This window comes from Erithacus rubecula (genome assembly GCF_903797595.1).
Source record: "Erithacus rubecula genome assembly, chromosome: 5".
NCBI classification, from domain to species: domain Eukaryota; kingdom Metazoa; phylum Chordata; class Aves; order Passeriformes; family Muscicapidae; genus Erithacus; species Erithacus rubecula.
This window is the reverse complement of record NC_136687.1, coordinates 26624617-26652520: the sequence shown is the minus strand read 5'-3', so window position 1 is coordinate 26652520 and position 27904 is coordinate 26624617. Positions and strand designations below refer to the sequence as shown.

Below are 27904 nucleotides of genomic sequence, written 5' to 3'. Positions count from 1 at the left end.
TTTTTTTTTTAGATTGACCTTTAATCAGATAGTATTTTCTTGTGTTCTTGAAATAATGCATTTAACCTTCCTCCCCCACCTCCATGACACTGACAAATGGAAGAGCAAGACTGATTAAAGGAAAAAAAAATTGAAATACTCTATTGAATATTGCATAAGTTAGCTAGGATTCTCTTAAAAAAAATTAAGTTTTTTCATTGATAGCAAACCTGTTCTTCCAAGTAGATGTTTCATAATTTCTTTTTATAGGGAAGAATATTTAACAGTGGAGTGAGAATTAGCTGTAAACTTGACTTGAAATGACTTTCCACTTTTTTGGCTGGAAATCTCCTGTACTCAGTGTGCCAATCATCTACATAATTTCCGTAGCAAAATGGATAAAGTAAAAACAAAAGAAATGTCCTCTTCAGGAGAGGGATCATCATGCAGTCAGTTACCAGTTAAGGCCATTTAGAAATACATTAGAGTCCCAGAGGACCCAGGTTCACTGATGTGGCAGTTTGTCTTGTAAAGAATGTGCTGCAATTTAGCACAAAAGTCATTGCAATTCATTAGGTGAAATATTTATTTTTTAACAAATTGGGTTTTTTAGAGTCTATAAGAACTTTACTATAAGTGCCAACCTTGTATAAAAGCAAGGAATTATTACTGGCATAATTAATGTTGTATATTTTTATCTGAAGGAAAACTGGAATCTTTCAATTCTTGTTAGTCTCTGCAACTTTAAGTACTTACTGTCTGAAGCTGGTTTAAAATTTTAATGAACGTGACAACGAATGCATGGTCACATTCTGCAAAAGTTCTGATGTAGTTTCTCTCACTTGGCCATAAATCATTTGGATTGAAATTGTATAAATATTGGAAGACTCTAGCACAGTTGCACATTAGGTCTTTTGGCAGAGAAATATGTCTCTGTGTTCAAATATGGTTTGAGAAGTCTGTTCTTTGTTACTCCTAGTTGGCCAACCCTATCCACTACTGCAGAACTTCCTCTTACCTCTGTCAGTTCAATGGTTTTAGTTGAACTGTGGTTTTAAATTGTCTTAATAAACAATCTAAATTCTATTTTTTTGCTATTGTCTGTTTACATCCTTTGGTAAGCCAGTTCATTTGAGTGATGAGAAAGGAAAAAAAAAACACGCTGAGAGAAGGTAAACTAGTATTTCTTTCATTATTCTCATTTGGTCTGGAAGAATCTGAAAATTCAAACTTACATCATTGAGAGGAGATGTTCAGTATCTGTTTTTAATTATCTTTAAACTTCTGAGGACTTCTCCAATCTTTATTATTATCTCTACAGTACCTTCCTTTAAGTATACATTGTCTTTAAAGTTCTGAAGAATGACTGGTCATTTGCATCAGTAATACTTGTTGAAAGAAGTCACTAATCCACTTCTCTACAACAAACAGTTAAAGTTTGTTACTCACAGGCAAGATTTTGTCTGAGGAAGCTTGGTCGAATTAGCTCTAAATATATAGATCAGCTGATAGGTGTGTTTGTTTTGGTGCTAAAATAGGGTTAACAAAATTAAACCATATGACAAAGTAGTAAATTTTTTTCATTGCCACTTAGAAGCAAATAGGAAGACATATTGATTTAATTATAATAGTAGGAGTAGGAATTTTATAGATTTTAATATTTATTAAAATGTTGATTAGTAGACTGAACAATATCTTTTCTTAGGTCAATATAAACTAAATTCCTATGACAACTTTTCTCAGTTTTGTTTGAATTGCAGGACTGAGTTTAAGGGTAAAATATTTAAAGTCACAGTGGTTTTAAATGTGCATAAAGCTCCAGGATTCTAGAAGGCCTGACATAATTATTCAAGGAATAAAGAAATTGTTAGATAGGTTTCTTAGGGTCCTCAAGAATTTCCTTTAAAAGTTCACTTTAATTTTTTTTAAAATTTATTATGAAAATATAAATATATACAGCTCCTAGAGTACGTTTGGACAACTTAGACATAATTTTCATATATTTAAACACTTTGACAGTTCTACACCAAAGGCTTTACATTTTACAGGAACTATTCTATGAGATGTGTAACCAAGTTTAGTTAGAAACTAACTAACCAAGTTAGCAATCTTCTTCATTACCTTTGCTCAAAAGTTACAGCTAAAAACACAAACCAGAATTTTTTTCACTACCTCTTAGGATAAATGTGAGGGAGAACAAATAAGCATCTAAAATTTAACTGAAAATAACTAAGGTGCACTGGAAATATTTTAAAGAGTAAAATAAATTTATAAGTTTATATAATAATATTATAAGATCACAATGGATTATAAGATCACAAGTATAATGGTTTGTACTGACAATTACTGTAAAATTCTGATACAGAATCACCTGGAACTGTTTGATCTCTTTACATTTAGGACAGGTTGACTAGCTACCTGAAGCGTAACGTGAAATATTAAAATTACTGTTGTGCCAGCAATGAAGACATAATTGTAGACTGTATTCTTAGTTTTTTGGTGTGATGTGTGCACTGCTTTGTGTATGCAAAAGCATGAGAAATACTCAAACACTAATGCTAGCCAGAATGAGATCTTTGGAGCAGTTTTAACACGTTTGTTAAGAAAATACAGCCATTTTTAATTTTTCATATTGCTCTGTCATCTTGAATTTAAAAGGAATTCAGTCTTTAGGACCCTATTGATCAATTCTTCAGGTTGCAGAAGTGATCCAGGTCCATGGCATTTTTCATGTTGCTTCACTCTAAATGTTATCTGTGAAAAAGTGCAGTTGTGAAGCTCTATTTGATGTAGTCTTTGTCAGTGGAGAGAAGCTTTCCTCAGTATTTTAAAATCTGCAATGAAAAGTGTTTGGTGTGGAAAAAATTACCCACTTACTGAAACAAAAATAAATTCTGAATAGCTACAGAGTTGAAATGAAAGTCAGATTGTTAATTATATCTTTTGGAAAAGATCTGTGTTATTAAAAGGTGGCAATTATCTCAATGGCAAAGTTGACAATAGTGCAGTTCCCACTGGGAAATAATATGCTTCACTGAAGGAGCATGTGCTACATCCTTCCCTGAACCATAATCCTTTCTACAGAACTTTATTTCCTCAATTCCGACCTTCAGAACAGGTCCAGTGACTTGTTTCAGCCTGTGATTGGCAAGTCTCAAGGCAAATTTCCTAACAGAAAAGCAATTTATTGAGCCATCAAATATGCCCTACAATAAATTTGAGGATGAATACCTCCTTTCCAAAGATGACAATTTTTAGAGGAGACTTGAAACAAATTCTGAGCTCACATGTTGGCCAAGATTGTGCCATACTAATGTCAAAGCTACTTATTAAATGTTTTGCAAGGTTAAAGAATATTGAACAGCAAAACCTGAGATAATACCTTTCAAGGTCACATTCTAGATGTTGATATGTAAGGATTAAGGGTGAGTACATGATATATAGGAGATATTTGGGGTTTTTAATCTTAAAATTCTCACTTCTACTTGTAGTTTCCAAGATAATGTATCATTTTCTATTGATTGCTTACACTTTATGGTGTTAAAAATGCATACTTTGTTGAAAAATAATAAGTAAAATTAAGATTTTATTGTGGGTCTGCCTGGAGGATTAGAAAGCAAAGACTGTTCTGACTTACTTATTAGCTGTTTCCATACTTATTCGAAAATTGAAGATGCTGTACCAACCAAAGGTATGAAACATCTTCATTCCTTTTTATGAGCAGTGTTTGTTAATGGAGAATTTTATGATTGTCTTCCAATATGAGAAAACCACACTCTCCTCCCTCAGGTGGGAAGTTGCCAGCAGGATGAAATTTCCCTAGGGAAATTCAGAGCAACCCTACCATAGAATGTGTGTAGTGAGGAAAGGAGGAGGAAAAAGAGGTTTTATAGTCTATTATCACCTGGGGAAGCTTAATGATCATGATAAGAAAACACAAGACAGATCCTTCCTCATGAGAAGACAGGAGACATCAGGGATGCATTCAGGTGGTTCTGAAAAGAAGACTGTGGCTGTCTGCAGGGGGTATGGAAAGGGTAAGTAATAGTCCCATAGTTAAAACAGCTACAAAGTAGCTTCTGTTCTTTTTAGACAGATCACATGGAAAGCTATCCGATTCTTCTAGCTGGACAGTCAAAACTGAATTTTCTTAGTAACACCACAGGAGTAGCTTTCACAAAAAAATTGCTGCACAACCAGTTTGGACTGAATTTCTTGCTTAGCATCTGGTAAAATAGATGCTGAGATCTTTGCAATTATGTTGAAGATTTCAGTCCTGGCATGTTCAAGATCATCTTCCAAACCCTGTGCCCCTGGAATCTATTCCACCAGATTATGTTGCTCAAAGCCTCATTCATCCTGGCCCTGAACACTTCCAGGGCTGGGGCATCTACAACTTCTCTGGGCAACCAATACCACTGCTTCACCTCTCATAATAAAGGATTTCTTCCTAGAATGTAATCTAAAATTAGTCTCTCAGTTTGAAGCCATTCCCCTTTATCCTGTCACTACAAGCCTTTGTCAAAAGTCCCTCTCCATCCTGTAGGCTCTCTAAAGGTAGTGGAAGGCTGCAATTAGGTAACCCCATAGGATGAAGAGCAACAATTATTTTAGCCTTTCCTCATAGTAGAGGTGCTTCATCACTCTTGTCATCTTGGTGGCCTCCCCTTGAGTCATTCCAGCAGGTCCATGTCCTTCCTGTGTTGGGTTCTCCAGAGCTGGATGCAGTGTTCCTGCTGGGGTCTTACCATAACAGAGCAGAGGGGCAGAATCTCCTCCCTCCCCTGCTGCCCAAGCTGCTCTGGATGCAGCCCGGGACACATTTGGCTTTCTGGGCTGTAAGTGCACATGGCTGGGTCATGTCCAGCATCTCTTCCACCAACACACAGGGACCCTAAGTCCCTGCTTTTGGTCTGTTCATCCACAGCCTGTGTTGATACCTGGAAGTTGCACTGACCCAAGTGCAGCACCTTGTATTTGGTCATGTTAAATTGTGTGAGATTCCCATGGAGCCCCTTTTCAAGCATGTCCAGGTACTCTGAATGGCATCCAATCCATCTAGATGTGTCAACCACACCACTCAGCTTGAGGCTGCACTCAACCCATTTGTCATTGATGAAGACATTAAACAGTGCTGGTTCCAATACAGACCCCAAAATGATCCAACATAACACTGATGTCCATCAGGAGCTGTTGACCACCACCCTTTGGATGTAATCATCCAACAAATTCCTTATTCACTGAACCGTCTACCCATCAACTCCATCTTTCTCCAACCTAGAAAGAAAGATGTTTCAAGGGACCTTATTAAAGGCTTTACAGAATTACAGATAAATGATGTCTGTGGCCCTTCCCTCATCACTCTTGACCCTTGTAATCACTCCATCAAAGGCCACTAGTTTGGTCAAGCAGGACTTGCCCTTTTTGAAGCTGTGCTGGCTGTATCTCATCACTTCCCTGTTCTCCATGAGCCTTAGCACAGCTTCTGTGAGAATCTGATCCATGATCTTCCCAGGCACAGATGTGAGGCTGACAGGTCAGTAGTTCACAGGGTCCTCATTTCTACCCTTTTGAAAAATAGATATGTTTCCCTTTTTGCAGTCACCTGTGCCTTTCCCTGACTGCCTTGGCTTTTTAAATATCATTGGGAACATAATCTAGTTCCCTTGGGACTTCTCAGCCTTCTCCTCATCCATTATTAGCAGTTTTCCACATTCTTTATTAGGGGAAGTTACACCTTCTTTGGCCTTCTTTTTCTGGTTAGAGACAGAAAAATCGTTGAATTATCTGTGATTCCTGTAACTGCCATTCTTACTCATTCCTTTTGATGCCTTCATCAAAGCCTTGTTGTACCTCATTCTAAACATCCACCTAATTGATAGTTTTTCTCTCAATGAAGTACAATAATGCAGCCTGAAAGCACCTAACAATTGTAATAGGCAATGGGTGTGTGCAGGGAAACACCTGATAAAGTAGTAGTAATAATAATAATAATTATAATAAATATCCTCTCTGTTCCCTACGTGTTTCAAAGTTCATTTCAGATGTGCTGGCTTCTAGTTATTTAACACTGGAACAGTACAGAGAGCTAGCAATGCAAAAGGATTTGCCAAGGCAATTAGGATCTGAGAGTGATTCTGCTTGAAGGAAGGTTTATCAGGAAATATAAACACATTGCAGAAAATATTCTACATATTTCAACCTATGTGTAGAAACTAAGATAGCCACACGGCGAAACAAAAAATACAGGTAACTGTTTTCTGCTGTTAAGGCTGCTAATACTAGTGCTATCATTTAGTCATATAAATTGTCGCCCATAGAATAATCCTCTAAAATAATAGGTTTAATATTCCCTTAAAATAAATCTTCTAACTAAAGCTTAAATGACTCATCTTCTTTGTGATTTACATTTTTATTTAACATATTCATTTTTAATGTGTATTAAACAGACTTTCTAATACTTTTTGTTTAACAGCAAGTCTTTCTTTTCTGCTTTGTCTGAGCTATAAGCTTCATTCCAGATTTCTGTTGCAATTTACGCATTTCTAATATTTTACTTTGCTCCGTAAACTTCCTTGAGAATTTATTTATTCTTCTTCAGCTTTAGAATTTGAAAAGATCTGTCAAAGAAATCATAGTGAAATAAAAACTGCTGATGGAAATATTATTTTCGTGCAATCCTTTACAGATATGTGCAAGGCACCACTAAAGTGGAGCCCAGAACCTATTGATGTGCTGAAGAGTTCACATTTTTCAGAACTTTTATTTCAGATTTTCCATAGAAATGGATAAATATAATGGAAAAAGTTTATATTGAAAATTTATTTAAATTTTATCGGTGTTGCCATTTATTGCCAAGTAAAACTGATGTATAATTCTTGACATACATGAAGTGGACAGGTGTTGACACACTTTTCTTTGTCACAAGCATCATGAACAAGAAATCTTGTTAAAGATTCACAAATATCCAGCTTAACAGATCACCCACTACGGCATATTATCGGGGGATTTTTGGTAGTTTTTGTTTTTCCTTCTCTCAGCTACTTAATCTAAAATAGAGAAATTCTCCCTCATTAGGGAATGGTGGGTAATAGCTTTGAAAAGCATGAGTATACTTTGATTTATATAAATTTTTCTGTAATATCTTCATCCTTTTCCAGGTGTTAATTATTGCTATATTTCATGTTGTAGCAGTTTAAGTTGAAGCAGTATGGGAAAGACAGTCCTGTTTCACTTTATGGTGCAGCATGGTCAACACTTGCATACAAACAAGAACTGAAAGGCTCCTTTCTGAGACTGAAAATGGCATTATGAATTGTTGGTTACCACTGAGCATAACTTAAATGACAAAAATCCTTTTAATAACTTATGCATCTGAAGAACTTTGACAGGTTTCAAAAGAGTGAAGTACAGTGATTCCACCCTTAATGTTTTTTGCTTCAGATTTGAAGACTTTGTTTTTTTATATTTGTCTCTGTTAAGGTTTTGGGGGGCTTTGCAGTTCAATTATATACAGTTTTACTCATTGTGTTACAAGTTTTATGACTAAATAGTGAGCTTTGGGCATTTAACAAGATTCCTCCAAGTACATTTGCAGTGTTACTTTATTTTTAGTTGGGATTTTTATATCTAAATCCCATTTTAAATTTAACTTGATGTTTAAATCAATTCCACAAAGCTATGTATTTTGTCTCCTATTTAAATATCTAGTTCTGCTTTATCATTAGGTTTTTCTATGCATGGTTGAATTCCTCCATAACAAAAATTCCATGGTGCATTATACAAGGAAGTAAAACAAACAGGTTATTTCTTTCTGGAGGTTGTAGCCTTGATCACTGTTCACATGGCTTCTTGGAGCTCTGCGTATAATTCTTGTTGGGTACATCTGTATTACTTTGGCAGGTGTAGCTATGTTTGGGTTGAGATTTGGTCCATGTCTGTGATTGCCTGTAGCATATAACAAGGGTGACATGGACACAGAGAAAGGACAATTAGAGAGGAAGAACACTAAAATGTGATGTGAAACTTTGTTTTGGAAAAATGGGGTTATAGGAAATAGGTAAAGCATCCAATTAAGTTGGACCAAAACTCATGCTGACTCTTCAGCTCAGAATTGCCCAGGAATAACTAGGACAACAAATTATATTCATTTCTCCCTATGTGAGAAACACTTGTGTTGGAGTCCCTGCTGTCCTGCTGACATCTTGGGAAGATTCCTAGGAATTTTTTACAGAATATTCTTGTAAATACTAAACATTGGTAGATATTGATATAATGTGATATTGGAAATATTCTTAGAAAAAAAATATAATGGGAAAATTCTGATGAAGAATAGTGTTTTTTTGATTTGTGTTTTAACAGTTCCAAGCTCATATAAACTTCCAAAAGTTTTAATGGAGCCTTCATTTTTCTAATTGAAGAACAAAGGACTCAACAATTGCCTTCATTTAAAGGTCTATTTTTTCATATCTTTCCTAATGCAAATTTCTTCATGTTTGTCTAGGGTGAGTAATAACCTTAATGATAGAAAGTCTGTTTCTGAGACTCCCAAGTCCTACAGATGTGTGGCTTTTTAATCTCTGGAGTTTCATCTTCCATCTCTCCTGATTTGCAAGGAATGTTGCTAAAACATGTTGATGTTCTGGTTCTGGATGATGGATATGTTTTTTCCATCCCCTCACATCTTATTTGCTCAGCTTTTTGCCCTTCTTGACTGACATTGTGTCTTTCATATCTTTCTTCTAAACTTTTTTGCACTTAATTCCTCCAAGATATTCTTCACACTTGTTATCCCTCATCTGCAGTTGACCCTGTAGTTAATGCACACCTACTCATCTGTCCTTTGACTCTCTTGGACTGCTGCACTGACCAGGGTACTAAGTACTTTCTGTTTCTTTCAATTTTCATTTTGTTCCTGTGGTGTGGTCAAATAACTCACACATTTTTCATTCTTCTGTCAGAGTCATTGACCAGATGCAGGCAATCAGCTTGTTCAGTGGCACCCACAGCATGAATCTCTAAAGCAACAGACAAACTGTGGTTCTCTGCAGCAGTGAGGAATCATATTCTCTGTATTGCTTAAAATCTGGTAATGGGGAGTTTCTCAGCAAAAGAAAGTTTAATACTGATTCTTTTTTTTTTTTTTTTCTTATTAAAAATAAAAAATAATCAGTTTCAAACCTTGTGTGTACCCTGGTAATGAAATGGCCATTCTGAGCTATTACTGTATCAGGTTATGTTTGAGAATTGTCCTGTAAAGAAAGGTTCTGCCATAATTATTTTAGCTGCCCATACTGGGGATAATAAAATCCCCAGTGATAATAAAAATAAAAAATTGGGGATAGGCTCAAATAAAAGAAAGTATTGCCTTACATCCTCTTACAGCAAATAGCATGGGAGATCTCAGGTCCTACCTGCTTATTAGATTATTTTTTAGATCTGTATGACACTGTGTAGAAGTCCAGATTCCTGAAGTGTTACATTTGCCTAATCAGAGAAATCAAATAATGAAAGAGCCACTGCTTGCACTGTAACAGTGTAGACATATTGCTACTGTTCCTGAGTGTCAAACTTGGTGGTATCATCATAATTATCTGTGTTCTGAGCATAAGTCTGGGATTATATTTAATTATACACTGTGCCATTTTACCTAAAGTAAACCAGTGTTCTATTAAGCTAACTGGAATTAAATTGCTTCGTTTAAAGTGCTTCAAATTTAAAATGTTCATTTTGGAAAGACTCTTCAAAACCAAAATAATTAACTGGGATTGCCAATTTGAATGCTGCACAAAGTGCATGAAATTTGTCCAAAATATGTTAAAAATAATTGAACCAGCTCTAAAAAATAAAAGTTTTGCTATGATTGGTCATGAGAATACTTTTTGGTAAAATTATTTTTTAAAGAAATCTGTCAGTCTTTCATACACTTACAATAATTGCTCATCTAATTCTAAAAACAAAAGTTGATATTTATTACTGGACTGTGATTCCAACTCCAAAAAATCCCAAACCAAACAAATGCAAAAATTTAAAATCAAACCTTTTCTCCCTCAAACTTTTAATTGTATTTATTACTGGATTACAATTTCAGAAAACCTTCTGAAAATATCCCCTAAATTAATTAGTTTTCACTTTTATGAATCTTAGCTGTAAACCTGTTTCAGATAAGAAGTAACTATTGTAACATTTTTACCTGATTTATCTTTAATCTTGAAGCTGTAATACTTTGGGGCTTATAACAAGAGTCATCTCCCAGAGTATCATGAACATCAGCTAATTCTTGAGGTCATAATATCTGTCAGGAAGTATTAGTTTTTTATCTTCTTTTTTTCCTCTTCAGTCAGAGTTGGGATTAAAAGCACAAGAGATAGAATTTCCTGTTCTGACTCAGTTGTTTATTAATTCTTATCTATAGTACAGTGAATGCTACAGCACTGCTAGCTAACAAGCTAAAAATGAAGAAATGGCAATGTATCCCACTTGTTATAATATCTTTTAAAGCCAAACAGTCCAATTAAAAACTAGCATCTAAATTATTTTTACTTTTGAGCCAATGACCAACCACCTGTGACACAGAGTGTGGCATTTTCTATCCAATTAACAAATACCACCTAAACCCAAGAAGAAGATGAACAGGAAGAAAGAAACCTCCACCCTAAAACCTCCATCTTGTCCCATACCTATTACTATATACTAAAATCCCAAATTCCAAACATTTCACCAGGTGATATTACACACTTCTATTCAAACTTTCACACCAGTGATTCCAGTTCAGTTATTCAAGTTTGGAAGCCTTGTCCAAGAGCTCAGGTCAAAATCAGTGTTCATTTGGGGGTCAGTGCCTGACAGCACAGAAAATTCAAAATTCCCTGTTTTCAGGGTTTCAGCAAGGAAGCAGTGAGGGCTGAATGCTCCTTAAACAATGAGGGGAGACAAGCAGCATAAATGAAGCAGAGGGGGTTCAGGTGGGGCTGGACTGAATTGGGTCTCCCCAGGAGGTTGGGTAGGGCCAGTGAGGGCTAGTAGGGCCCTCATGCCCTTGACTTTCCTTCTGTAATATTTTAACTATAATTCTTCTGTAATATTTTAACTGTTTATAGCTATTCTGTAGTTATTACCATATTGACATTATTAAAGCTCTGGGCAACTGTAAGAACATTCTTATATTGTTGGGTTTTGTTATCTACAGCATACTTTTTGAAATAGCATCACACATCATTATAAGCTGAAGTTTGCATCAAGAGAGTAACAGGTCTGGTCATGCAGAGAGAAAATTATCCAGTATTTTCCTGCTTTAGATAGTTTTGTATTCCTATGAGTGATATTCATTGCACTTTATACTCATCTTGCAGATAACAATTCCACTGATTTCAGCTAAGTCTTCTCTTGATGTCTAGCTCCTCTGAGTAGACTATTTTTTAATTCCTCGAATCTCTGTCTTTAGGCACTTCCTGCATAAAATGAAGTAAACAATGTAGACTAAATGCTGGACTGCTTAAATTGATTGGAGTTTTTTCCACTGCATTTTCTTTGGTCCAGAATTTAAGACTGCTGCTCTATAATTTTCATCCAGAAAATGAGGAATATAAATTTAAGTTCTTAACTTCTTCAGCCCTCTTTATATCTTTTATATAAGACAAGAAAAGGAGAAGAAAGAAGGCTTGGCTCACCTAATTTTTTATTAGTTTTATTTCAGAATTTGATCTCCAAGGTTACTTTTTAAAATTAGATCCTGAGTGGCAGATTTTAGCCTAAGCTTTGTCTTAAATATTTTTCTACAGTGAAAGGAAAGAAATCTTCAGATCAGACTGTGATCAGCCTTTGTGAGCAAAAGCTCCCAAATCTTTGTTGAACTGGCAAAAATAGGCATGGTGGTATCCTCCCTTGCTAAGGATAAGATTATTTTAATTGAGAAGACTTTTCACCAAAAAGTGACTAAACAAGAGTGAAAAGGGCTTCTTAAAAGCCTTTGGCCTTGAAGATGCCTATTAGGACAACTACCTTTCCAGGAGCACAAGTTGCCTGGACTAATGATTTTCAAAGGACCATAAGGAAAGTGGAAATTGAGCGGTGAGAAAAAGGTCCTTAACAGCTGCTTTTGTTGCCAGAAGCTCCCTTGATTGCATCACATGTTTTGCTCAAACTACTAAAATTGAACACAGTGTCTCACTGATAATTATATCTTTTTATCTAGAAAGATGGACAAGCCAAACAGTCACTTTCATCTGCCAGACTCTGTGAAGCAGAGCTAATTGGCAGGATGTTAGAGAGGTCATAGCATAGTCCAGTGAGAGATTAAATACACCTGAACTCCTTGAAATTAGCTCAGTATCATTTCAGACTTCCCAGGGAACCCATTATCATTTAAAGTTAATAATCATAGTGAAAACAACTGGGAATAATATTTTTTGTACAGAAAAGCCCTGGATTCAAAGGAAAGGACTGTAGACTATGGAAAAATTTTAGTGAAAACCTAATGAATCATTCAGATAAAAATACATTTTTGTCTATGTCTCCTTACGTCCTTCTCATCTAAAAAAACTTTCAAGAACAGCAAGAACCAATACATTAAGAGACAATATACAAGGTCTCTTTAACCTTATATGTTCAATAAAGGGATGACCAATAATGGATGCCTTGGGAAGAACCTAAGAATCTAACAAGTATGTAATAAATTTCCAAAATATCTTCCCACCCTTCAGCCATTCCTACCTAAGGCACATCCCCAGCTGCTTCAGTCAGCTGTTTCCCCAGAAGCTTTAAAGTATCCATGGTCTCTCTGCAAGCTTCAGGGAAAGAGCAGTGTGGTATCAAGTGATTCCAGGGAGGAAAGTGACTCTCTGCAGTCACAATACTACTTTTTTCTTCTCTCATGCACTCACCCCACTCTAGTGAGAGCATGATTGGTGAGCTCACTATTTTTTTTTTTTAGGCTGTTTTTCTTGGCTCTCTGTTCAAGCTCTTCCCCTTTCCTGTGCATCTGCACTTCCCCTAGAGGAGTGCATCTGGCTCCTCATTCTTCAAGAAGCAAATTTCGATTCTTTCTGAGATTGCTTATGCTGGCTTTGAACACAGGATAAGCTCACACCTGTATATGCAAACATTTTTCAAAGGTTTTTTGAAACATTTTGAAACCTAGTTGGATGCTGAGAGCCAGGTAGTCATCCTGCCAATTGAATCCAAAATTGTGAAGACTGTATTTAACATAAAGTTGCTTGTCTCCTTGCTTAATCAGTTTGATCTCTAATAGTACCTGTAAGGTACATTGGCAGTGGATCAGGATTCTCTGTTACACAAAGATCTCACCTTCCAGTGCTCTCATTTCTTTTTAAGAGTAACAATTGTCTTTATCTTCAAAGAAATGCATGTCTGTGTTTGTAAGGTTTTAGTAAGTGATTTGCAAATATTATAGATTGTGCAGATTAATACAATAATACAATAATACAATATTGTGTTGGTTAGGTAGTTTAAAAAGTATAGTTTGACAATATATGAGAAAAGCTAGTGAAACAGGTTTGTGTTAAGGTTTTTTGAATTTGTAACCATTTGTAGTCATATTAACAAGAAATTAAAACCCAAATTAAATAAATCAAGTTCAAATCTGATTTCTGAAGCAGGGATTGTATGCACAAAAATTTCAGGTTTAAAATAGTATTCTTGGTATTTTTTAATATAAAAATTTGACTTGTAAAATATTTAATGGAATTATTACAAAGGGCTGTTATAATTGACACAACTTCCCTCTCAGCATGCATGCTTATATTAAGTTCTAACTTAATTTTACATCAATTTTTTGTTCTCTCATTTATTGTCTCATGCATGTTTCCCAGGATAGCCCACTGGTCTTACAGTCTGACAGAAATGTAACAGTGAATGCAAGAAATCACATGGGACAGTTAACTGGACAACTGACAGTAGGTGAGTGTTCTTTATTGAATGTTATGTTTATCAGTTGAGCTTTATTAATAGGTTTCATAAATTACTATCTCAAATAAAATATTACTGAAAAGTCAGGAACTCATCACCATACTCAAAAACCATTCCATACAATGAATCTTAAGAGCATGATTCAGCATTAGCTCAAGGAAGAAAAACTAGAAATGCCTCAAAATAGCTAAAATGAAGAGTTTAATGAAAAATTGTCATTTTTAAGGAAAAGTCATTTGAAAACAAACTGAAAAAGCCTCAGCAAAATATATTTCAACAACAATTTCAGTGGAAAAATAACCATGATTTTCTTACATTTTCAGTCAGTCTTCCATTATTTCAGTGGCAATTGTTTTGGCCCTGTCACTTTTGTAAGGCATTTGTATCAGCACATATTCAAAGTAGTTGGAGTAACAGAATGTTAAAAATAAAGAAAAAAAGCAAAAAACAAAATGCTTTCCTAAATTTTGTCACTACAAAATTTAAATGAAAAGCTAACATACTGCAAATCATTCATTAAAACTGATATGATACAAAGTATGAGATACAGCTGTTCCAAATGAAGTGGAAATAAAAAAGTTCTTCTACTTATCTGTTTCACTTTCCATGCATTTTTCTCCATTTTATGAAGTCTATTTTGTTATACTGTGGTTTTAGTAGGAATCATACTTCTTGTTTTAATAAATATGGAGTAATATTTTTTTATATTTTCTGAACTAGAAGAGTACTGATATTAATTTATTTTTAAGAATATTGGCCAAAAAAATCATTAATAAGTTATGGTACATTTTTTTACTTAATAATAAATACCGGTAAAAAATAATATATATTGACTGGGAATGAGATAAAAAATACAACAACATACATGCTTAAGACTTTAGTATATAAAATTCAAGGAGACTCCACTTAGATTTTATGTGTTTTCATTTTTCTCATTTTACTTCTGGACTAAGATGTGCTTTACCCATTTTTTTTTTTTTTTCCCCATGGGCTGAGTTTATGCCCAGGAATAACTTTAAGTTAAACTCTAGTTATAATTTATGCTGTTATCATGCTGACTGGAGGCAGTGGCTTCTAGCTACAACCCTGTGCCAAGTGCAGGCAGTGGCACACCATCTGCACTGATTCCCTGAACAACCACACTGAATGAGTGTGCAAAGGTAACCAGGCTTGCTAGCAGGTACAGATGAGGAAAATTAAGCTAACACCTGTTCTGGCCATATTGTACTTGCCCAGTGCAATTATGAAATGCAGTTCTCTATCATCTGGTAGCTCTCTTGTTAAAACCTCTACTTTAGTGGGTAATTGCAAAAAGGTGAGGTTCCCGTGGCAGGCATTCATGTTGGCTGAAATAGATATAATATTTTTATCACTGACACTATTCTGGCTGAGTGAATCCAGCGCTGAAAATGAGTGTGAGTGTATTGAGACTGACCTACTTAAAGGCATCACACTAGAGGTTAATATTCTAAAATCGTGAAGGCCTGAAAAAACAGGTGTTTTTATGTTACCATCATTAGGGTGAACACCTTAAGCTTCTTGGTGTGCAGCTGGTGCTGTCTCTGGAGAATAGAAACTTGTTAAATTTCAATATTGAATTTACATTATTTCTTAATCTTTCTTCCTCTTTATTTCATATATGGCCTTTATTATTTCTTATGTCAGTATAAAAATATTGTTTTGTAAATCCTCTGTACAATATTGTATGCATGTTAAAATATTCTTTACCTCTAATTACATACTTCTTAGTTATTAAAGACACTCACAACTGCCAGTAGAATCAGTAAAACCTAGATGTGCTACTATTAAGAAATCAAAGAAATTAATAGGAACCTAAAATAAAAATTATATTATTAATGCACTGCTTCTAAATTTTTTTTTTTTGTGAAAGACAGAACAGAGACAAGTTTTCACTTTTGCCTTAGGCAAAAGCATGGCCACATTTGCTGAAAGAGTAGGAGGGGACTTTTCTATACAGAGTTTGCTGACATAGAAAAATATTTTTTTCTATTAGTTGTAAATGCACTCCAGAAAGTCCCTGTTTTTCAAAATGCTCTCTGTCTATTCACTAGTGCTGTGTACTGAAGCAGCTGTTTTTTGTGGTTGCCTAGTGGAAGGAATGAAAATAAACAGTGAGGAAAAACATTTTAAGCAACAGAAAATCAAATTATCATGTCTTGGGGAGAAAAATTTTCTTATTAAAACTTTTAAATGTTTTCTATTCAGTCTTTAAAGAGTAGAATAATCATTTAAAAAACAGACTACAAGTTAATATGTATGGCAGGAGCATTGTACAAAGAAAGAAGGATGCCAATGCATTCAAAAGGATGATAAAGCACTTTTTATACATGTGATATCACTGGCATTTTATTCACATTTCACAGGACTGAAATGATCCTACAAACCAGCAAATAGGCTGGTCTCATCCTTTGTTTGGCAACCAAATTGCTGCTCATGCCAAATTTTAGGACAACTAAAAATTCTTTCTGTGGTGTTTGAAAAGGTGCCATGTAAGACTAAGATAGCCTTAAAAGCATATAATTAGAACTGTAATGGGAAGATGGATTGATGTATAAAAGTGGTATTGGGGCTGAGAGGAAGAAGCTGTATGTTCACTCAGGGAGATGGAAAAAATCCAGTGAAACTTTAATGGGTATTCAATTCTGTAAGTGACTATGGATGACAAACTATGTCATTAAAGTGCATCATTAAGATATCTTGGGAAACATCCTAACCTAGGAGTAGTGAAGAACAAGTTTTTGGCTTTCTGTTTTTTTATAAAAATAACTAAGTGTATTGGATGATTGAGTGTTTGCATGTTTAAATAGCATAATGTCAATTTATGCTTCAGGTTATACATTACCAAGGCTACACCCATTATTTCAGTACAGTATTTTTATACTGGCACTAAAAACTGTGCAGAGAGAAAGTCACAGCTGCAGCAATGCTTTCTGTTGGGAACTGTACCAACTGAGATGTTGGTTTGTACTCCAGTCTATTCATGACATATGGTCTGGAATCTGCCAAGTTTGTGTCTGGATCTCCATGAGGACTCCACAGCCTTCAGTTTTTGACATGCCATTTAAGACCAATGGAGCAGATGTAGCACAGACATGAATTGTATCTACAAAATAAAGATTAAAAGATGACAATCCATTGAACTCTGCTGGAAAAGTTATCACATCTCTTCCCTCCCAACTCTTACTAATAGTTCTGCATTGTGCATTGTCATGAATTACCTTTGCACAAACTGTTTTCTCTGTTTAATCAATGTTTACATAGTTTATATGGAAAATTATCTACTTATTTTTTTCTACCAATCTGAGAAATGCACATTAGTTGCTCACCTTGAGCCTCAAGTCTTTTTTCTCCATGCTGTCTGCACATATCTTATATATCTCTGCCTGCCTTTGAGTGCAGCACATTAGCTTTGCAAGCACTAAAAAAATGTAATATGACATTTGAAACTGAAATTAACATTTGTATTTGATGTAGCTTTGTCTTCAGGTTGGACTATTATTTCAGCTTTTTTTTTTTTTTTAATCTTTTCTGTGTTTTTTTCCTTACTACAATAATTATTTCTGACAGGTATTTCTTCTACTGTTTGACCCTTTTCTGTTCATAAAGAACTCTAGGGATATCTGAAATGCACAAAAAGGTGCATTTCATTTCTGCTAAGTTTTGAGCTCTCAGACAGAATCATAGCTCTCACAGACATCCAGACCTGTACAGGTCACAGCTTCAGTGGGCTCTGAATCTCTCTCTAGTCACTGAGATCTCCAGAGCCATATAAATTCAGAAAAAGTATTTGAATACCAAAGTTACATCATATTCTTGCAGTTACTTTTTGAAAATAGCAGGCAAATGTATTATTTTCAATTACAGCGCTGCTAAAGACTGATAACATTGCTGAAAGATATATTCAAATAACATTTCAAACTTGGAGATCTTTTTCATATATTTACCACAAAACTTATCTTGTGTGTTCCAAGATCTTCTCTAAAATGTGCTTGCTTACTTTTGGTGTTCCATCAAGAGTACTTAGGTTATTGTGCAAAAACTGTTGGACATCAGAAACTGCAGGTATGTAACTTTGTGGGAGTTTCCTTCATCATCCATACCTATATCATATATGGCAGTTTCCTGTGCTTATATCAAGTGATACTTTAACAGGTAACACATTCTGCTACCCTTTCACTTCTGAGGGTTCAAATAACTCATCACCTAAATGCCACTTCTGATTTTCCCTTTGCAACATTTAGATATCAATGAAAATCTGAAGCAAGATACATTTCAAGTATTCTTGCTTTTAGAATCACCTGTGGGAGTTGCAAAATGTGATAATATATTCTTACTCTATGGAGTAGTTGTTCTAAATCTTTGCAATTATTGTCAGACATTTACTTTACATTTTTATGGACTTGAACTAAATATCCATTAATAACATGCTTCATGAGACAAGAAATGTTTCTGTTTTTGAATATTGTTTGCATGCACTGTAGCCCCAACTGTAAGGTCTTTTCTCCTAAGTGTTGCAAGAAGAGGGTGGTTTTAGAATGATCATACACATACACCCTTTCCTCATTGTAGGAAAGGGGGAAAAATGGTCTCAGCTCTTCTCTTATCTGCATAATTGTTCTTGTATCATCTGTACTAGGGTGCTGGGAGGGAAGGGTTTGGTTTGATTTACAATTGTTGGTTTACAATCCCTCATTATCTGTTCCTGCCCTCTAACTGGGAAAACATGGATTAGAACTTTTCAGGAACATGTGAAATAAAGACATTTTCCTTCTCCTTGCAATGAAGTTTGCCTACCTGCCATTCCAAACTACAGTGAGATTTCCAGAATCTGAAATACATTAAACATTGTGCTAATTTCCATATTAAAACAATTGCTCTTGTAACAACAAGACTCTTATGGAAAAGTAGGATAATTATTGTTGTTAAGAAGATATGGCATAACAAAGCCAGATAAACGAGTTATCCAGTCCTCAGCATTCTCTCAATTTCTATTCCTTAACAGAAATACAGACTGAATAAACACAAATTTTGGTCCCTAATACCACTTTAATGTATGCAGATAAGAAATATAGGCAATCCATTTTACCATACCTAGATGAATTACTAGTTTAGTTTTTGCAGTTATATACAAAGAGTGGTATTTCACATTAAAATTTAGACTGAATATGCAATACCTTAAAATCTTTCTTTAGGACATTTTGTGATTTATCAAGTTATTCTCATTGTAGCAAGGGTTTTTAAGTTATAGTTACTTCATTTCCTCTTAATTTTCTGATACAAAAATAAATTAACACAGAACCTATAATTTCTGGGCTAAATTACTTGCAGTGCTTACATTTTTTTCAGATTTTTTGCACCTTAAGTGGAATTTTCTGTAGACCATCACTTGGTTGGCAGATGTTTTCACTTTTACCTTTCAATTAGGTACTTGTCATTCAGAGAATATTTGGATACATAACAAAATCTTATATATTCTGAGTGTACTAAAGTATGAGGTTTCTTAAACTTTTATGGCCAGTTAAGCACTCTTCCCAGATGTAGGAATATAAACAGTTTATCAGGAGGTGAAAATACATCTCATGTGCTAGTGCTACAAATCCATTGTCAGGTCTTTTAAATGGAAGTATATTGGAGATAACTTGGTCTTTTGTATGTAGCTTGGTTTGCCTTGTACTTAACTGCAGGGTTAAGGGATTTCTTTCAGCTTCAGGACTCACTGCAGAAGGAATGATGGAGCAGTGCCTGGAAGGCCATATGGCTTTGTGTCTCCTCCTGGCAAAGCACGTGAGATGAGCCAAGAGGCAGTCAGAGAGTGAGCCATGCTGCTCATAGCAGTTGAAATGTCCAGCTGGAATCTGAGTCTCATCCCTCCTCATAATTTACAGTGCAACGTGATGTTGCCTCCATTTCTGTCTGTCTAGTCCATGGAAAAGTCTTTTTACAGACCATCTGTGCTGTAACAGATTTTGTGATAGGAGTTCACCTAATATATACTCTTAATGACTTTGGCTAAACTATCATGAGAATCCACTCCCATTAATTAATTATCCTGAAGTGCCATATTAAGTGAAGTATTAAGAAAATATAAGACTCTCTGAAAACTGGTCCAAACTTTCACCTATTTGCCAACACTTTGACTGGTCTGCCAAACTAATCCTGAAAAAATTAACATCATAATTTATTTGAAATCCATCCATATTTCTCTTGCAATTCTCTGTTTAAGTAATTTACAAATAATAGAAAGCATCAGGGTTTGTTTGTTTTGATTCAGCATCAAGAAGCAGACAGCTCCTTTCTAATTTTTTTTCTATTTCACTTGTAAATTAGTTGCATCATTTTCTGTGTTAATCTTCATATGTGCATTTGAAATTCAGCTATGGCAAATATGCTCTTGTGACAAGCCTTTGCATTAACTGGATTGAAAAATAATACATTTTTACACATCCATTACACAATTAATTCATAAAGCTGTTAAATATACTACATCAGTCATTCTCAATCCAGTTTGTGTTTGTTTAACAAGATATCTTTTAAAGAGAGATGCTTTACACGGTGTTTCTGATTGCATTTGATAAATTAGGTATATTTTCAGTTTTTAAGCAATACCTTTCATATTATTATGATGATCTTATATGTTATGTGCAGACATAACACTACATTACTGGTTAATATTTGAAATACTTATGGTGTAAAATTTATCTTAAGTCTCCCTCATTGCCACTTGAACTGCTACATGACAACTGTGCTGTAAAAATACAATAGTAAGATAACTATCTCTCTGACAATTATTAGGATCAAGTGGTCATTCTTTCTTGTAGGTATAGCCATTATTTATCCTGATACCTCCTTCCTGAAATACAAAAGCATATCACATCTGTTTAGATGTCAAGAATTAAAAATTCTCTATGAATAAACGCAACTGCAAGCAGCATTAGGACAGTAATTGTATTCTGTGCAATTTCAGCATGGTTATTTCAGGGGAGAGAAAGTGCTTATACATTGTTAGTATTAAACAGCTTATCCAAAATGTCTATAAATGTGGATATAATTAATCCTCAGTAGTGTATTACACATAACCTTCTTTGAATCTTAAAATGAATAACTTTACTACTTCCAGAGCTGAGGTCTTAAGACCTCCTCCATTTCTGCATTCAGTGTATTTTCTTTCTTCTTTCTACCTTCTTGAGACACTGAAAGTTTTTGTCATTTGAGTCTTGATCCAACTTTTCTTCTTCTCTTTCTCTTTCCCTCAGTCTGAGATCAGGAAGACTATTTCTACCTCGGATATAAGATACAGCTCAAGTTAGATAATCTCTGAAGTTGTATGGATCTACAGTGGAAAGCGTATTTTCTGTCTATAACTGACAGACAAAAAGAAAAACATACTTTGTACTTTTATAAATAGTCTGATATTTTTCTTTGTGTACCATAGACAAAACACATGCAGCTTATTTTCTTTCCTTGTTTTTTCATGCTCTAAATTTGGAGGGAATTTTGAGGTCCAGTACTTTATTTTTGGTGCAGTGTTGTCAGGAACATCTGGCATGCTAAGGACTGGTGAGATGCTGGCTTCCTGCAGGGCAGACTTCAAAAAGAAGCCACCACAAGCCTCTTTTTCTCATGAAGGCACAATGGTCTATACCCACTGTCACTTCAGAGGTGATATTAAAATGATGAAAGGGAACACAGTGCTTTCCAGGCAGGGATTATGGAGGGGGAGCAGGAGTACAGCAATGACTGTGCAGAGATGTGTCCAACCCACTTGGTATGAGCCTTAGCTTGCTGCCTTTAGTGTTTCATCTCAATGCTAACTTTGACCCCAGAGCATCTGTAACGAGTCTAGACACATACTGAAGTAGATTTTAATTATCAGTAGCTATTTGGCAGTGGCACTGCAGTTGTCTTCTTACTTTGCTATTTTATAGGCTTTTTATTTTGCCTTATTGTCTTTTAAACACAAGTCTGGACCTTTCCAATGTTTCTAGAAAATTGGTACTAAAAAATGGGAGAAAAAGGTATTCTGTTGTAATTCTCAAATATTTTATCCTCCTCCCATCCCACCCAACCTGACCCATAAGATACCAGAGGACCTGGAGCTATGAGCAGTTGATTGATTTACCTGTAGAAGTAGAGTATTAGTGGGAAGAGGTAATTAGTGCTTTCATGGTGGTGGAAAAGTGTTAGTGTTTAAAGATTAATCCATTGCCATCTGCTGTTACCCACGTGCTGTTGGCAGGTACAGACAGTGTAACTACTGCCCAAATGTTCAGAGCAGGCAAGGAGAAGTGATTTCCTTTTGTAGGAGAGACATCCCAAGAGTCAAAGAAATGGGCTTATTTAGAGGTATATAAATAATAAATAGGTTTTAGAGGTATAGGAGTGGGTTTGAAGGAGGAAGCATACATCCTCTAAAGATGACTCTAATTCTTTGTCCTTAACTTTATCTGAAGCTAATACTTCATTTAACTTCAAAAACAGCTGCTGTGCATGTGTTGTGACATTCACAAGGCTGCTGCTGGGTGCTAAGTATTATTAAATTACCTACAACATCTGGACCTTTAACAAGTCTGACAGGACATTAAGATTTTATTTTTACTTCTTTTCTCCCCCATGTTCACACAGCTCACTAATATTGTCAGAAATATATTATTCTAAGGGGTGAAGGACAAAATGGGCCAAAAAATGAGAAGCCTATTTTAAATTAATTAAATACAAAAACATAATTTAAAAGAAAGAGAAGAGCAGTGAGATCTTTCTCGTGTTTCTTATTTCAGAGTTGCAGAGAACACTTGGAGGTAGAAATTCAGCAGCAGGCTGATATTCTTAAGGGTGTTGAAATAACAGCAAAGAGATTTGTCAAACAAGAGTGAGAAGTAATTTGATTGTAGACTTAGATTCTTTCTTCAGCTAAGTTATCTTTAAAAAGTCTGAGTTCTAATAGTTTTATTATTGAAGCATCTATGGGAAATCAGCCTGTTTCTATTCATAAAAGAGATTATTGCAAGTGAACAGACAGGCATGGAAATATTTGTGTTTTCCCATGGAAATCATTTGTCCATATGAGTTTGTGAACCTCCTAGATAACAAGTTCAGGTTCATATCAATTAGATGCCTAGTATTACAAAAGTAAGTAATTAAAATATTTAAGTTTTATGGAATTTACCCTCATATATCTTCAGACTATCAGAAATTCAATCTCAATGTTGCAGTTCATATTGTTTTCTAAAAACATCAATATTGAAATTTTATTTCTATTTATTGCGCTGCTCCAAGTCCTATTAAAAATATTGTTCCAAAACTAATTTAAATGTAACAGTGTAAATTTACTTTAAAAATACATTGGGAAATAACAATTAATAACCACAGCTAGAACACTACTGCTTCTTTGTCCTTGTTTATAAATGAAATTGTTTATTTGCCTTTTTTTTTTACCTCCATTTAGACCAGGATTAGATTGAAGTTCCATATTATGGCAATACTAGACATGTTTAATTGTGCTATTTATTTATTTATTTGGGCAGAGCTGTCTTGATGTAATTTGTCTCAAGCATGTAGAGCATAGTTAAAGGTATATTTATTATACTTTTCAAAAATTTCTTTAATGCATAAATATGTCTCTGAAAATAACTCATTTTTCCTTAGGCTATTCTTAGAATGATAAATATTGTAGTTGTAACTGAATTATGAACAGATGGCATTGAATTAATGATTAGCTGAATATTTTTAAATTTAACTAGATTTCTTCCTGTGAAGAAAAGTATTCCATAAATCTAAAATTAATCAGTCACTCAGAATAGTTACCATTCACTGAATCCCTAACATGAGTCAGACATCAAAATAATACAGAGTGAGCATTTTTTTCCAAATCAAATTTAAGGTCTACCTTGCCTCTAAAATAATTTAGGGTTCCAAATATTAGGGTTCCATAACTTCATTATTTTGCTTTTGCATTATTCTGCACAGATATTTTGCTTGCAGTTGTTTTGTTGCTCTTTTATCATATATATTGCCAAGGCATATGGACTTGTTTCAACCTCAAAGTTTTCACATACTTAAAGATTTCTACCCATTTTGTTTCTGGTGCAGAAGAAGAAGCCAGGTGCTAATTTAGCTCATTTCTTTTTCTCTAGCTGAGTGATTCTGGTTGGCTTGCCATATTTCTGATGGGAAAGCTTTCAGCTAGTCCACATAAAAATTCCACCTGTGCTGCAGCTCTTTTCTCTGAATTTGCACATCCATCTGCATCTAGGTTGTATTTCTTTTCAGATACAGTGTCGTGCACTCTTTTAAGGACACTTCAGACTTCTCATCAGTGAAGTACTCCATAAGTGGGGTATTTCAGAGTTAGACAATCTGGCAGTGGTTCAAATCACAAAGACACAGAATTTCAGTGTCAGCAGGGTAACTGCCTGATGTAGATGTCTACATTGGTGAATTGAATTGCATCTTACGTGTTAGAAGTCAACAATGAACTCCACTGAGAACATTAATCAAAAGAGACACTTCCAGAAGCTGAGACCAAGTATGCTTTTGTCCTGCTTCTGCAGTTTTCTGGCCCTTGTCCCACTGTCAAGGGCAAGGAGGCAAGTAATCTCCTAAATGGATAATGGATAAATCCTGAGAGCTGGGTTAAGCCCTCATCGTCTTATGCCATCATCATGTTAGTTACACAGAAATCTGCAAATGCATTTCACTGATCTACTATGTAGCAAAAGGGTTTATAATTATTATTTTCTGGTCATCAGGCTATATTTTTTTCTCTTGTTTACTACCAGTGGTACTACTTTTTGTGGATGAGTCATTTATCTTCTAGTATTTTGTACATTCTTTCATTAAATCTTTCTCAGATAAAGTCTGATTATATGAAATGCTAAGACATTTTGCTTCAGGATATTTGTGCTCTCAAGCTAAAGCAGATAATTAGAAAATAGTCAGTTTGTAAAAATTAGACATTTTTATTCTCCCTTATATAGTTGCTATCAGTATTGAATTAATATTATAAAAATGTAAAATAGGGGGGTTTGACATCTCTTTTTCAAGAAGGTTTCTCAGTACTCTGGTAGATTGTGTCCTTTGTTTAGGTTTTCTCTCTCAAAGTGTGATTAATTCAGTTATCTCAAAAAACTTTGATTTGCGTTCAGAGGAATTATGATGGTCTAATTCAAGAACAATTTGTATCTTTTTAATAAATTCAGTGGGAGGGGAAGAAAGATGCAAAACAAACTTCTTAATAAAAAAGGGGCATAGAGAATACATTGACAACAAGATGGAGATTGGTCAAAGGTTGGATTCTGTGATTTTGGAGGTCTTTCTGACCCGAATGGTTCTGTGATTCTGTGAATATGAGCAAAAAATATTTGCTAGCTTTTAATTTACGTTAATAAAGAACCAAAAAATGTTCCAAATGCCTGCAGAGTATAAAAAAGTCTCAAAAGAACTACCTAATGCTTACAGAGAGTATTACCAGTAAGAAAGACAAGACTGAAATACTTTTCTTTTTAAATCTTCACAAAGCAAGATCCATAACAGTTATTTTCAAAATGTCACGGATAAATGAGTAAGAGGAATTGTAAAGAACCATTGGATTAAATGACTGTATTTCACTTCATCCAGTTTAATTTTCAGTCCAGTTACCTCAGAGTGATAAAGCAAGATGCATAAAAATCCTTCTACTACTACCAGGCATTTTAGACAGCATGCAGATGAGGGATTAGGCCTCCAAAGATGCAAATAAATCAAACATTGGATTTGTTTTAAAGAGAGGAATAAAGCAGAGATGTAGAGATTTATATATCAGTGAATTTTCAGTAGAATTTCTGGTAAAATGGTAGAACATTCAACAGAGAAGGCTGATTAGAAATCTGACCTAAAGGAAATATATAATGATAAACAATAACAGGTTTAGCAAGGAATGATTGACCTTATGATCTGCAAGATGTTATATTTCCCAAGGGAAAATTCAACAGTCTTGTCTTTGAGTTTCATCAATATAATGAAGACATTTCACAACTCCCCTTACTATTTCTGTGTGCTCTTGCTATTTCATTTAAATATGGTGTTCATCAAGTACAGCAAGTAGTCAAATATCTCACTATGAATTGTTCTGCCTGTTTTGAACTCACTTTTCTCTTCAGTGGAATGTGCAGCTACTTAGAAACCACCCAGTATTTTCATAAACCATAATGATCAAACAGCATAATTATAACCTTACAGCCTACCTCAGCTAACAAGACAATGGAAATATTCCCACTAATTTTATATGGAAAAGTAGGTGCTTCAGTAAGCACCTCCAAAAGGTGTATGTTTGGCTTTGTAAATTATTTATGTCGTAAAAACTAATCATATCACAGAAAGCTAAAAATTACAGGGCTAAAGATAAGACTGAAAACTTGGGAAATTCTCTCAGGAATTAGTAATATTCAGGTTGCATTCATCATGAGTAAGAAAAACTGATAAGCTTCCTACTCCCATTCACATTTTGTGTCCACAAAATATGTTAGAGTTATAAATAATGCAGTTGTATGAGCTGGACTTTTGAGCTTGTCAATGAAAACTAGGTTGATAAATGTAGCTATAAAGAGAAGCTAACATATTGTGGCTATTTATTAATGTCACAAAGAAATATTCCTGAACAATAAAGGAAAATGTGTAGGAAAGATAATATAATTGATCTGGTAATAAAAAATTATATATATTTATTTATATTTTAAAATACTATTTATTTTTTATTTTAAATATTTTATGCAACAATCTAATTTAAAATTTATATATTTACATAAACCATGTATATTATTTTATTATTAATACATGTTTATTGTATTTTTATATGCTTATAACACATCTATAGTATTATGACAAAAAATAGTCTGATACAAAAGTCATTTTACTTGCTACAAGCCTCAGTTCAAGAATCTAGATCATGTTTTGAGTAAATTAAACGTAAGGAGATTATAAGTAGAGCTAAACATACAGTGGGGAGTCCTACACCTATATTTTAGTGCCTGACATATCTTCTTGTGTCATGCTTGGATTTCTTATCTAAGGACCATATAAGCAATTAAGATATTATAGCTAAAATTACAGATAATGCATGTAATTTTAACCATTACAGAAGCAAAATAAAAGTGTTGACTTAAAGCTCAAAACAACCTTCAAGAAGCAAAGAATCACATTTTACTTTCATTCACCCATGTGTATTGTTCAAAGATGATAAAAATATGAACTAAGGTCTGTTCAGCCACGTAATTTCTGAGTGTCATGGGAATTACCATATGTTAGGGGTAGCTGGCAGGAAAGCACAGAATTGTTAGAGTTGTTGTGGCCTCACACAAAAGTAGGATGGAGAGTGTTGCCTGCTGCAACTTGCATGGTGCTTCCACATTTTATTTTCATAGCTGGGGTTCCACTGCCAAGATGCACCAGGAGCACAGACTGCAGGAAGGATGTGTTCTATCTGTTGCAGAGGTGACAGACAGTATTCCAGATGTGTTTTTCAGTGAAACTTATATACTGTAGCAATGGTGGACTTGACAGTGCTCAGTTAATGCTGGACTTGATGATCTTAGAGGTCTTTTACAACCATAATGATTCTATGATTTTATGAAGTTCCTAGAAGTAAAATCTGCCTGGGAGGGCAGAACTTTTCTGTCACATTTCATCTGGCAAAGTCCTAAACATGTAATACCACTAATCAATCATGGGTATTACTGGGTCTGTAGGTCATGATGAAGGACATGTCCTGCCTGATTCAGATGGCTCGTCTGAGTTTCCTCTCATAATAATGTGTGCCTTATTCCTATGCTAATAATTTATGTTGACAGCTGTTATTGTTCACTTTCAGAAAAGGTAACAAATGTGTGCTTTGCTTCTTCTCATCTAGCATTTGCTCCAGTTTCCAATTTATTCAAAGTAGGAGACCTTGAAGATCAACCTCTCTCTTCATTTGCACAATTGCTCTTGCATTCAATGAAAAATTTTT

General features: G+C 34.7%; 1 protein-coding gene across 2 annotated transcripts in view; it reads left to right on the top strand.

Moving 5' to 3' along the window:
* Positions 1-27904, top strand: part of SGCZ (sarcoglycan zeta) — a 397649-nt gene that overhangs the window by 317935 nt on the left and 51810 nt on the right. For both annotated transcript variants that reach the window (XM_079307199.1, XM_079307200.1), the window contains one exon: positions 13809-13896. In XM_079307199.1, the coding sequence (XP_079163325.1) occupies positions 13809-13896 (88 nt within the window). The remainder of the gene's footprint in view (positions 1-13808; positions 13897-27904) is intronic.